General features: G+C 38.6%; 2 protein-coding genes across 2 annotated transcripts in view; both read right to left on the bottom strand.

The window, feature by feature from the left end:
• Positions 1-12,973, bottom strand: part of CRB1 (crumbs cell polarity complex component 1) — a 281,276-nt gene that overhangs the window by 249,728 nt on the left and 18,575 nt on the right. The window lies entirely within an intron of this gene.
• On the bottom strand, positions 6,393-7,651 carry LOC117074499 (renin receptor-like). The gene is given in 2 exon segments (XM_033196017.1): positions 6,393-7,525; positions 7,528-7,651. Coding segments are annotated over 2 exon segments (918 nt in total). The 3' UTR covers positions 6,393-6,731.

Below are 12,973 nucleotides of genomic sequence, written 5' to 3'. Positions count from 1 at the left end.
TCACAGACTTGGTGGCACATATAACACATATTTATTTCTCATTTATTTCTGGAGGCTGGAAGTCCAAGAACAGGGTGTCAGCATGGTCAGGTTCTTGGAGCGGGTCCTTGATATAGTTTGCCTCTGTGTCTCCACCCAAATCTTGTCTTGGATTGTACTCCCATAATTCCCACATGTTGTGAGAGGAATGCAGTGGGAGACAATTTGAATCAAGGGGGCAATTTCCCTCATACTGTTCTCATGGTAGTGAGTAAGTCTCACAAGATCTGATGGTTTGATCAGGGGTTTCCGCTTTTGCATCTCCTCATTTTCTCTCGCTGACACCATGTAAAAAGTGCCTTTCACCTCCCGCCATGATTCTGAGGCCTCCCCAGTCATGTGGAACTGTAAATCCAATTAAACCTCTTTTCCTTCCCAGTCTGGGGTATGTCTTTATCAGCAGCCTGAAAATGGACTAATACAGTACCTTGGTACCAGCAGAGTGGGCATTGCTGAAAAGATATCCAAAAACGTGGAAGCCACTTTGGAACTGGGTATCAGGCAGAGGTTGGAACAGTTTGGAGGGCTTAGAAGAAGACGGGAAAATGTGAGAAAGCTTGGAACTTCCTGGAGACTTGTTGAATGGCTTTGCCCAAAATGCTGATAGCGATATTGGACAATAAGGTGGTCTCAGATGGAGATGAGGAACTTGTTGGGGAACTGGAGTAAAGGTGACTCTTGTTATGTTTTAGCAAAGAGACTGGTGGCATTTTGCCCCTGCCCTAGAGATTTGTGGAACTTTGAACTTGAGAGAGATGATTTAAGGTATCTGGTGGAAGAAATTTCTAAGCAGCATAACATTCAAATGGTGACTTGGGTGCTGTTACAGCATTTCATTTCAAAAGGGAAAAAGAGCATAAAAGTTCAGAAAATTTGCAGCCTGGCGATGCAGCAGAAAAGAAAAATCAATTTTTAAAAAATTATACTTTAAGTTCTAGAATACATGTATGTGCACAACGTGCAGGTTTGTTACATATGTATACATGTGCCATGTTGGTGTGCTGCACCCGTTAACTCATCTTTTGCATTAGGTATATCTCCTAATGCTATCCTTCCCCGCTCCCCACACCCTATGACAGGCTCCAGTGTGTTATGTTCCCTGCCCTGTGTCCAAGTGTTCTCATTGTTCAATTCCCACCTATGAGTGAGAACATGCAGTGTTTGGTTTTCTGTCCTTGCAACAGTTTGCTCAGAATGATGGTTTCCAGCTTCATCTATGTCCCTATAAAGGACATGAACTCATCCTTTTTTATGGCTGCCTAGTATTCCATAGTGTATATGTGGCACATTTCCTTAATCCAGTCTATCATTGATGGGCATTTGGGTTGGTTCCAAGTCTTTGCTATTGTGAATAGTTCCACAATAAACATACGTGTGCATGTGTCTTTATAGCAGCATGATTTATAATCCTTTGGGTATATAACCAGTAATGGGATGGCTGGGTCAAATAGTATTTCTAGTTCTAGATCCTTGAGGAATCACCACACTGTCTTCCACAATGGTGGAACTAGTTTACAGTCCCACCAACAGTATAAAAGTGTTCCTATTTCTCTACATCCTCTCCAGCACCTGTTGTTTCCTGACTTTTTAATGATCACCATTCTAACTGGTGTGAGATGGTATCTCATGGTGGAAAAAAACATTTTTTTTTTTAGGAGAAATTCAAGCTGGCTGCAGAAATTTGCATGAGTAACAAGGAGCCAAATGTTAATCCCCAAAACAATGGGGAAAATGTCTCCAGGGAATGTGATAGGTCTTCATGGCAGGACCTCCTATCACAGACCCAGAAGCCTAGGAGGAAAGAATGGTTTCGTGGGCCCAGCCCCAGGTCCCCGTGCTGTGTGCAGCCTAGGGACTTGGTGCCTTGTGTCCCAGTCATTGCTAAAAGGGGTCAAGGTACAGCTCAGCCCATGGTTTCAGAGGGTGTAAGCCCCAAACCTTGGCAGCTTCCACGTGGTGTAGAGCCTATGGGTGCACAGAAGTCAAGAACTGAAGTCTGGGAACCTCCATCTAGATTTCAGAAGACGTAAAGAAATGCCTGGATGCCCAGGCAAAAGTTTCCTGCAGGAGCGGAGCCTTCATGAAGAACCCCTGCTAGGGCAGTGCAGAAGGGCAATGTGGGGTTGGAGCCCCCACACAGAGTCCCTACTGGAGCATTGCCTAGTGGAGCTGCGAGAAGTGGGCCACTGTCCTCCAGACGCCAGAATGGTAGATCCACCGACAGCTTGTACCATGAGCCTGGAAAAGCCACAGACACTCAATTCCAGCCTGTGAAAGCAGCCAGGAGTGGGGCTATACCCTGCAAAACTACAGGGGCAGAGCTGCCTAAGACTATGGGAACCTACCTCTTGCATCAGCATGACCTGGATATGAGACATGGAGTCAAAGGAGATCATTTTGGAGATCATTTAGAATTTGACTGCCCTGCTGGATTTCAAACTTGCATGGGCCCTGTAACCCCTTTGTGTTGTCCAATTTCTCTCATTTGGAATGGCTGTATTTACCCAATACCTGTACCCCCATTGTATCTAGAAAGTAACTAGCTTGCTTTTGATTTTACAGGCTCATAGGCAGAAGAGACTTGCCTTGTCTCAGATGACATTTTGAACTGTGGAGTTTTGACTTAATGCTGAAATGAGATAAGACTTTGGAGAACTGTTGGGAAGGCATGACTGGTTTTGAAATATGAGAACATGACATTCACAGGGGTCAAGGATGGAATGATATGTTTTGGCTCTGTGTCCCCATCCAAAGCTCATCTTGAATTGTATTCCTATAATTCCCATATGTTGTGGGAGGAACCTGGTGGGAGATAATTTGAATCATGGGGACAGTCTCCCCCCATACTGTTCTCATGGTAGTAAGTCTCACAAGATCCAATGGTTTTATCAGGGGTTTTTGCTCTTGCATCTCTTCATTTTCTCTCACCGTCACTATGTAAGAAGTGCCTTTTGCCACCCACCATGATTGGGGCCTCCCCAGTCACGTTGAACTGTAAGTCCAATTAAACCTCTTTTTCTTCCCAGTCTTGGGTTTATCTTTAACAGCATCATGGAAACAGTCCTCTTCCTGAAAACAACCTCACATTGCCTTCCTTGGTGCGAACACACACAGGGGGAGAGAGAATATTGCCTCTCTCTTCTATGGATGCTAATACCATCATGAGGGCTCTACCCTCATGACCTCATTTAAACCTAATTACTGCCCAGAGGCCCAACCTCCTACTAATATCATCCCATTAGGGGTTAGGATTTCAACAGATGGATGGCAGGGGACAGGGCACAAACACATAGCCTAAAACAAGTAACTTCCTGGTTACAAAAGGGGAAATATAATCTGCAAAAACTAAAGTATTTTAATAATTGACAATTTAAAAATCGATCACAAATCACTACTACGCAAGTTACTACTACTTGTAAAATAATTTAAGTAAATAATTTTGGACTTCAGGTAGAAATTATCTTTAAAAAATTATGATGTAAAAAATAAGCATAAAATATATTAGTAGCTTAATAACATATTCAAAGTTCATGTAGCTTGTAAGGATATTTGATGACCTCATGGTAGAATCATATCTATTGGGCATAGTGGCTCATGCCTGTAATCCCCGCACTTTGGGAGGCTGAGGCAGGTGGATCGTTTCAGTTCAGGAGTTCAAAACCAGCCTGGGCAACACGGTAAAACTCCATCTCCACATCTCCACAAAAGATACAAAAATTAGTTGGGCATAATGGTGCGCTCCTCTGGTCCCGGCTCCTCGGGAGGCTGAGGCTCAAGAATCACTTGAACCCGGGAGGCAGAATTGCAGTAAGCAGAGATCGCACCACTGCACTCCAGCCTGGGTGACAGAGTGAGATTACCATAGAAAGAAAAAAAGAAAAGAAAAGAAAAGAAAAAAGACAAAAGAAAAGAAAAGAAAAGAGGAAAGGAAGAAAGACTGTGATCTGGGGTGGACTGAGGCCCAAAAGATAGACAAAATGAACTCTTAAAACCTATCAAACTTGTTAGTAGGATTGGATACAGTTGTGTATGCTAGGAAGACTCAAAATATGGGCTTAAAGGAGATAGTAGTTCCTTCCTTGTCTGGCTGTCATTCTGTTATCCTGCCCCAAGATCCAAAATAACTGTTAAGCTCTAGCTGCTCTTCATGCCCACACTGCAGGTAGTGGAAAACAGTAACTAAGAGTAAGTGCAGCAAGATCACAGACCTTAGTTTTTGAGAAGACTTCCCGGAAGTTCCACACAACACTTACACTTAACCTTTCATTGCATAAGTAACAAGGAGCCAAATGTTAGTTCATTCATTTATGTGGCCATTCATATCTGAGAGGGAGGCTGGAAAATGTAGTCTTATACTGTGGCAATGTGCCAGCAAAATATTGATGTTTTGTTACTGAGAGGGATGGAAAGAGCTGCTGGGGTAGGGAATTAAGATGCTCTGCCACAGTTTCATTTATCTAAGTCATAATTAAAGAAGTTATATTAATTTAGGCCAAATAGAAAACATAAACACATATTTGATGGATAACTTTGAAACATTAACTCATAATGGAAAGTGCCTGACTTCAAGTGTCTAAAATAAAAATCAACACATTGGTATTTGAGTAGCAGTGGTTGGCATCAACAAGGTTAACACAGTTGTTGAATAGTGATTAAGTCCGGGCTCTGGAGCCAGGCCATCTCAGCAGAGTTCAGGTATTAATTGTATGGAATTGGACAAGTCACTTGGCACATTGAATTCATCTGTGAAATGGAGAAAATTATATCTATTTGTTGAGGTTGTTGTGATGAGTAAGTAAATTACAAATGCAAAGTTAATAAATATAGAACTGTGCCTCATACCTAGCCAGTGCTTAATAAATACTAGATTTTATTATAATTCATGTTTCATTAGTATTATATTTAAAGCACACATTGTCTAATAACCTTCATACTATACGATGTATATAACAAAAAAGTTTCAGTTAAATTTATATGTTAATTTTGTTTATTTAATTTAAATTTAATCTTAGACTACCCATTATTACTGAGTATAAAGTCTAATAAAATAAATCTGTATTTCATAAAGAATTTTAAATAAATGCATAGACTGCTAAAGAAAACAACTATAAAACTTAATAATAAGTAGAACTGTATCTTCAGCATGAATTATTAGCATACATTTTTGCAGTATTAATAGCCAAGAAAGTCATATATGTTATCCAAAAAAGATAATAAAAGAATAAAATTATGTTCAGCTTACTTGATCCTAATTACACATAAGTGTATTGTGGAATAAAGTCCAGATTCCTATTGGGGAAATTTCATTTATTTAAAGTTTCATGAAATCTGCTTAGCATTCTGTGTTAGTGTCTTAGAAATAATTAGTTCTCTGATATTATTTATAAAGTATATTCATTAAAGGAACTGTGAATATTTTGATATACTGACAAATTGCACCCTCCAGTGGAAAAAATGTTTATCCTTAAAACTTTAATGTGCTTCTGCACTGCAGCTTTAATATATTCAAAGTTGCTTCTGTCTAAAATTCTTTTAAATGTAATTGTGTTTTATGACCTGAATATATAGAACATATATATATATATATATCACTCTATTAGATATACATTATACTTTTGGGTACTCAGGGAGTTCCTCTGAGTTTCAGACTCCATTACGTAAATAGGACATTAAACATTGGCTAAGTACAAGAGTTTTAAAGAAAATTTTTTTTCAGAATTATTATTAACGTGTCAGTCTTTATAGACATGAGTACACTCCAACATAAAAAGTAGAACTCATCCACTTCCACTTAATATTCTATAGGATGAAGTTGGACCACAAACCATAGTAACTTACACAAGGGGACAAGTTACTGAACTAAAAATATTTTATAATCATGCTTCAGTGATTTTTGTGTGTAAAATTAAAAGCATTTATACTCCACAAGGCTAGTTTCTTCTTAGATAAAAGTAATTATTTTTAGTATCCATACTAGACCGTATGGGTCACCAAACTTGAAGAAGAAGGTTAAAAAGCAGCCATCCTCTGTCAATCAGAAAGAGTTTCAAAACTAAGCGATTGTATAATCACATCCATCTTTTAGGGCTAATCAAAGTTAAAAACGTTTTCTCTTGTTTCAGAGATACTTACATCAAATGAAGACATTTACAAATTGTTCACAGCATACAACAGCCCAAACATGATTTTCACCTATGCTGTGTAAAGAAGTTAAACATTCATTAAGTTTCTCTAATAAATTCAGTGCATTTTTTCCATAATAAATAGCACAAGCTATTCTAAATGTTATAATTTCTTTCAGTGCATATTTCTAAAATCATTAGAGGGAATTAAATCGTGTTAGTAAATGGCTATATCATATTTCAGTGTATTATGGAAACTACACCATACAGTTTGATTCACATCAATACTATAATTCACCCTATAAAAAAACCACAGGCACACACCAAATAGAGAAAAAATGCGAGTTTTTAATAAATTTAAAGTATACTATCTACTTTAAATCACAATGTAAGATATATTCTAAAAAACAGCCCATTTCCAAACCCCTTTTCTAATTCTGGCACAATGAATATTCAATCTATTCAAATATTCTGGTTTGTAATCCTCTAAATGATGCTATCATATCCAGAATCCATGTTCCAAATATTCTAAGAGGTGATAACCACAGCCAGGGTCAAGGCAATCATTATTCAAAGTATAATGTTGAAAATCACTGAATATTCAAAATTATATGCAAGGTTACAGGGACTTGCTGGGTTCTTCATTTGTTTTGCCTCAAAGATAGTCCCTGTCTTCCTCACGAGGGAGGTGTCAAATGACTTAACAGTGACTAACTCTACCACTGCATTCCCACCATAAAGATTGTACATGTCACCTGCAAACTTTTGAAGAATGTCAACAAGGATATTAGAAGCAACTCTGAATTGTTCAGAGTCTTCCCCGTAATGCTTCCCAGTTTCATCCAAACATGCCAGTTCCAGTGAATATAAATCAGGAGAATGATCCTTGGCTAGATGCTTATGACAAGACACCAAGCTTGAAATATCATGGGGCACTTGGAGTTCAGAAAGAAAGAGCAGGTCAACTCCATTGTTCCTACTCAGAGAATTCAGGGGAAGTGAACTGAGAATGGAGTTTTCCTGAAACAAGTGATAATGGAGTTGTCCTAAGGTGACTGAAAGGTCTTCAAACACTGAGTTTGCTTTCCCTACCAAATACACTCTTTCCTCACTAAGAACCAACTGCAAAACAACAGGAATTTCCTCAGGAAATAAAGAGTGAATGGAATTTGCAACACTGTCAAGACCAAAAGGAACTGCATTCTCCAAAAGGTATGAAATGACACTGCCTGATGGTAGAGCCAGTTTGTCCACTCCCTTCACCATCACCATGAGGGTAGCCCGAGGACGATGAAATAGGTCACCTACTGCAAGTCCTGGCCAAGAAAGGTTTTCCTTCACAGAGAAGCCCATGGACAATGCATCACGTCTGGGATTCACTCTCCTGGTATAGGCCAATTTCCATTTATGAAAATAACAGAACAGGAACTACACTCGTTCCCCCAAACACTAGACACCAACAAGGTCAAGGGCATGACAAACACAGTCATGGTGCCGCTGCGGCCACAGCAGTGCAGGTCAACAAGGAGTGGGCTGGCGCAAGCACTGCGGTGTGACTGGGTCACAGCATTAGGACTCGTCCTGACTCCTGGGGCTTGCCCCTTGATTGGCTAAAGGAATAATTTTTTTAAAAAGTAAAAAATTAAATTATACCTCTATATATTGAATATTTTCTAAAAGAATATCCTCCACTATGTATTTGATATATAAATATTACATATATATTCTATATCAAATGATATAGATTTGATATAGATTTCTATATCAATGATATAGAAATATATATATATTCCTGTGAGCAAAGATTTTGGTTGGAAAGGTCTGTAGTTGCCCAATTGGAAGAGGAATTTTTTTTTTCTTTTTTCTTTCTTTCTTCCTTCCTTCCTTCCTTCCTTCCTTCCTTCCTCCCTCCCTCCCTCTCTCTCTCTCTTTCTTTCTTTCTTTCTTTCTTTCTTTTCTTTTCTTTCTTTTTATTATACTTTAAGTTCTAGGGTACATGTGCATAATGTGCAGGTTTGTTACATATGTATACTTGTGCCATGCTGGTGTGCTGCAACCATCAACTCGTCAGCACCCAGCAACTTGTCATTTACATCAGGTATAACTCCCAATGCAATCCTTCCCCCCTCTTCCCTCCCTGTGATAGGCCCCAGTGTGTGATGTTCCCCTTCCTGAGTCCAAGTGATCTCATTGTTCAGTTCTCACCTATGAGGGAGAACATGCGGTGTTTGGTTTTCTGTTCTTGTGATAGTTTGCTGAGAATGATGGTTTCCAGCTGTATCCATGTCCCTACAAAGGACGCAAACTCATCCTTTCTTATGGCTGTATAGTATTCCATAGTGTATATGTGCCACATTTTCTTAATCCATTCTGTCACAGATGGACATTTGGGTTGATTCCAAGTCTTTGCTATTGTGAATAGTGCCGCAATAAACATACGTGTGCATGTGTCTTTATAGCAGCATGATTTGTAATCCTTTGGGTATATACACAGCAATGGGATTGCTGGGTCATATGGTACTTCTAGTTCTAGATCCTTGAGGAATTGCCATACTGTTTTCCATAATGGTTGAACTAGTTTACAATCCCACCAACAGTGTAAAAGTGTTCCTATTTCTCCACATCCTCTCCAGCACCTGTTGTTTCCTGACTTTTTAATGATTGCTATTCTAACTGGTGTGAGATGGTATCTCATTGTGGTTTTGATTTGCATTTCTCTGATGGCCAGTGATGATGAGCATTTTTTCATGTGTCTGTTGGCTGTATGAATGTCTTCTTTTGAGAAATGTCTGTTCATATCCTTTGCCCACTTTTTGATGGGGTTTTTTCTTGTAAATTTGTTTGAGTTCTTTGTAGGTTCTGGATATTAGCCCTTTGTCAGATGAGTAGATTGCAAAAATTTTCTCCCATTCTGTAGGTTGCCTGTTCACTCTGATGGTAGTTTCTTTTGCTGTGCAGAAGCTCTTTAGTTTAATGAGATCCCATTTGTCAATTTTGGCTTTTGTTGCCGTTGCTTTTGGTGTTTTAGACATGGAGTCCTTGCCCATGCCTATGTCCTGAATGGTATTACCTAGGTTTTCTTCTAGGGTTTTTATGGTATTAGGTCTAACATTTAAGTCTCTAATCCATCTTGAATTAATTTTTGTTTAAGGAGTAAGGAAAGGATCCAGTTTCAGCTTTCTACTTATGGCTAGCCAATTTTCCCAGCACCATTTATTAAATAGGGAATCCTTTCCCCATTTCTTGTTTTTCTCAGGTTTATCAAAGATCAGATGGCTGTAGATGTGTGGTATTATTTCTGAGGACTCTGTTCTGTTCCATTGGTCTATATCTCTGTTTTGGTACCAGTGCCATGCTGTTTCGGTTACTGTAGCCTTGTAGCATAGTTTGAAGTCAGGTAGCGTGATGCCTCCAGCTTTGTTCTTTTGACTTAGGATTGTCTTGGCAATGCAGGCTCTTTTTTGGTTCCATATGAACTTTAAAGCAGTTTTTTCCAATTCTGTGAAGAGACTCATTGGTAGCTTGATGGGGATGGCATTGAATCTATAAATGACCTTGGGCAATATGGCCATTTTCACGATATGGATTCTTCCTATCCATGAGCATGGTATGTTCTTCCATTTGTTTGTGTCCTCTTTGATTTCACTGAGCAGTGGTTTGTAGTTCTCCTTGAAGCGGTCCTTTACATCCCTTGTAAGTTGGATTCCTAGGTATTTTATTCTCTTTGAAGATATTGTGAATGGAAGGTCATTCCTGATTTGGCTCTCTGTTTGTCTGTTACTGGTGTATAAGAATGCTTGTGATTTTTGCACCTTAATTTTGTATCCTGAGACTTTGCTGAAGTTGCTTATCAGCTTAAGGAGATTTTGGGCTGAGACGATGGGGTTTTCTAAATATACAATCATGTCATCTGCAAACAGGGACAATTTGACTTCTTCTTTTCCTAACTGAATACCCTTGATGTCTTTCTCTTGCCTGATTGCCCTAGCCAGAACTTCCAACACTATGTTGAATAGGAGTGGTGAGGGCATCCCTGTCTTGTGCCAGTTTTCAAAGGGAATTTTTCCAGTTTCTGCCCATTCAGTATGATATTGGCTGTGGGTTTATCATAAATAGCTCTTATTATTTTAAGATATGTTCTATCAATACCAAATTTATTGAGCGTTTTTAGCATGAAGGGCTGTTGAATTTTGTCAAAGGCCTTTTCTGCATCTATTGAGATAATCATGTGGTTTTTGTTTTTGTTTCTGTTTATATGCTGCATTACGTTTATTGATTTGCGTATATTGAACCAGCCTTGCATCCCAGGGATGAAGCCCACTTGATCATGGTGGATAAGCTTTTTGATGTGCTGCTGGATCCGGTTTGCCAGTATTTTATTGAGGATTTTTGCATCGATGTTCATCAGGGATATTGGTCTAAAATTCTCTTTTTTTGTTGTGTCTCTGCCAGGCTTTGGTATCAAGATGATGTTGGCCTCATAAAATGAGTTAGGGAGGATTCCCTCTTTTTCTATTGATTGGAATAGTTTCAGAAGGAATGGTACCAGCTCCTCCTTGTACCTCTGGTAGAATTCAGCTGTGAATCCATCTGGTCCTGGACTTTTTGGTTGGTAGGCTATTAATTATGTGTAGAGGGAAATTTATAGCACTAAATGCCCACAAGAGAAAGCAGGTAAGATCTAAAATTGACACTCTAACATCACAATATAAAGAACTAGAGAAGCAAGAGCAAACACATTCAAAAGCTAGCAGAAGGCAAGAAATAACTAAGATCAGAGCAAAACTGAAGGAGATAGAGACACAAAAAACCCTCCAAAAAATCAATGAATCCAGGAGTTGGTTTTTTGAAAAGATCCACAAAATTGATCGACCACTAGCAAGACTAATAAAGAAGAGAGAAGAATCAAATAGATGCAATAAAAAATGATAAAAGGGGTATCACCACCGACCCCACAGAAATACAAACTACCATCAGAGAATACTATAAACACCTCTACTCAAATAAACTAGAAAATCTAGAAGAAATGGATAATTTCCTGGACACTTACACTCTCCCAAGACTAAACCAGGAAGAAGCTGAATCCCTGAATAGAGGAATTTTTTTAAACTTAAAAATTGAAGCATCACCTATTCTTTTCATAAATGGAAGAGAGGAGGAGTAGGGCAAGGAAAATAGTACTTCTGCGCATAGATCACATGTTAGGATCAGGGCTAGGTGGTTCAATACAAAAAGTCATTCCACCACCACCCAACCCCAATTTTATAGTGATTCAAAGCAGGTTCATATAGCCTCTTGATTTTTTAGTTAAAGTCCTCTTAATGACAAAGGACATTGAAAATGGGCTGTAAGAAATATGAAGGCATATCCCACAGCTACTACTAATCAGCGAGAAATGTATTTTTTAAATTCATCAGGCAGATGTTTCATCCTACTTCAAAATATATGTGCTTTTTGACAGTGTAAAAAATTTTTATTACTGCTAGTAAAATTATTTTTCAGAAAGAATTGAAACATTGAGCAGATCTGTTTTTCACTCCAGTCTGAGGAGCATAAAAGCCGACACTAACAGAATGTGATGATGTATGGTTTGAACACAGAGGGTCTTGACTCTAAAACTGAACTCATCCTACAATATTCTACACTAATTCTATAGTTATTGAATCTTTCCAACCAGAATCTTTGCTCACCCCTTGTTTTATCCTCCCATTTCTTATGAATCAGTGGCATACTGTCAACTCAGGCAGTTACCACCTAAAACTGAGGTCCTTTTCTTAACAGTCATTTCTGCTAGAAGTTGGCTTTATTCCTCATTGGCTCTCTTCTCTCTACAACAACATGGCCTCTAAAAATATCTTCTATTTTCCTAAGTAATTATACTCTATCCTTCACTTTACACACCTTATGCACCCCAGGCAAAACACAAGTCTTGTAGTCTGTTACTACCTTTTTATGTTTAGCCTGCTCATTAGAAGACATGTAGATCTCTTCCTTGTAGAGAATTGTATTAGTCTGTTCTCACACTGTTATACAGAATTGCCTGAGACTGGGTAATTTATGAAGAAAAGAAGTTTAATTGACTCACAGTTCCACAGGCTGTACAGGAAGCATGACTAGGAAGCCTCAGGAAACTTACAATCACATTGTAACACAAAGGTGAAGCAAGCATGTCTCACATGGCAGAGCAGGAAAAGAGGTGGGGGGAGGTGCCAAACACTTTAAATGATCAGATCTCCTGAGAATTCACTCACTATTACCAGAATGGCAAGGGGGAAATCCACCTCCATGATTTAATCACCTCTCACCAGGTCCCTCCTCCAATTTGACATGAGATTTTGGCAGGAACACAAATCCAAACCATATCAAGAATTATGCTAAGAAATATCTCTTTCTTCCTGTGTTACCACTTTGCCAAACATTAGCTGTCATTGACAAATCAATCTAAAACTTCTTCTCAAAAGAAAGTAAACACAATAGTTATCTTTATTCTCTAAAGCTCATGGTCTGACACCTTCCCTGCTCCCATCTTCTTGGATCTTGTCTCATCTTAGAAGTCCATCTGAAACCAGCTTAGGTGTTCAGCTGTCACGGACAGTTTGTTCTCACCTCTCTTGAATGCCTTATCCAATGTTTTTATGTTGCTGTTCCACATTTTATTTTTACTTCTTCTAAGTTTATTATTTACTTGTTTATACATCTTTTTACATTATTTTACTTAGTTCTTACTTTTTATTCATCTCTTTTAAAATTACTTCATTTCCTAAACTCTTTATCCAATTTGTTTTATTATTTAACACTTTACTGTGTTCCTT

The sequence above is a fragment of the Trachypithecus francoisi genome, unplaced genomic scaffold (genome assembly GCF_009764315.1).
Source record: "Trachypithecus francoisi isolate TF-2019V2 unplaced genomic scaffold, Tfra_2.0 Lachesis_group5, whole genome shotgun sequence".
Taxonomy (NCBI): Eukaryota; Metazoa; Chordata; class Mammalia; order Primates; family Cercopithecidae; genus Trachypithecus; species Trachypithecus francoisi.
The sequence above is the reverse complement of the archived record's forward strand: the minus strand, read 5'-3'. Positions and strand labels throughout refer to the sequence as shown.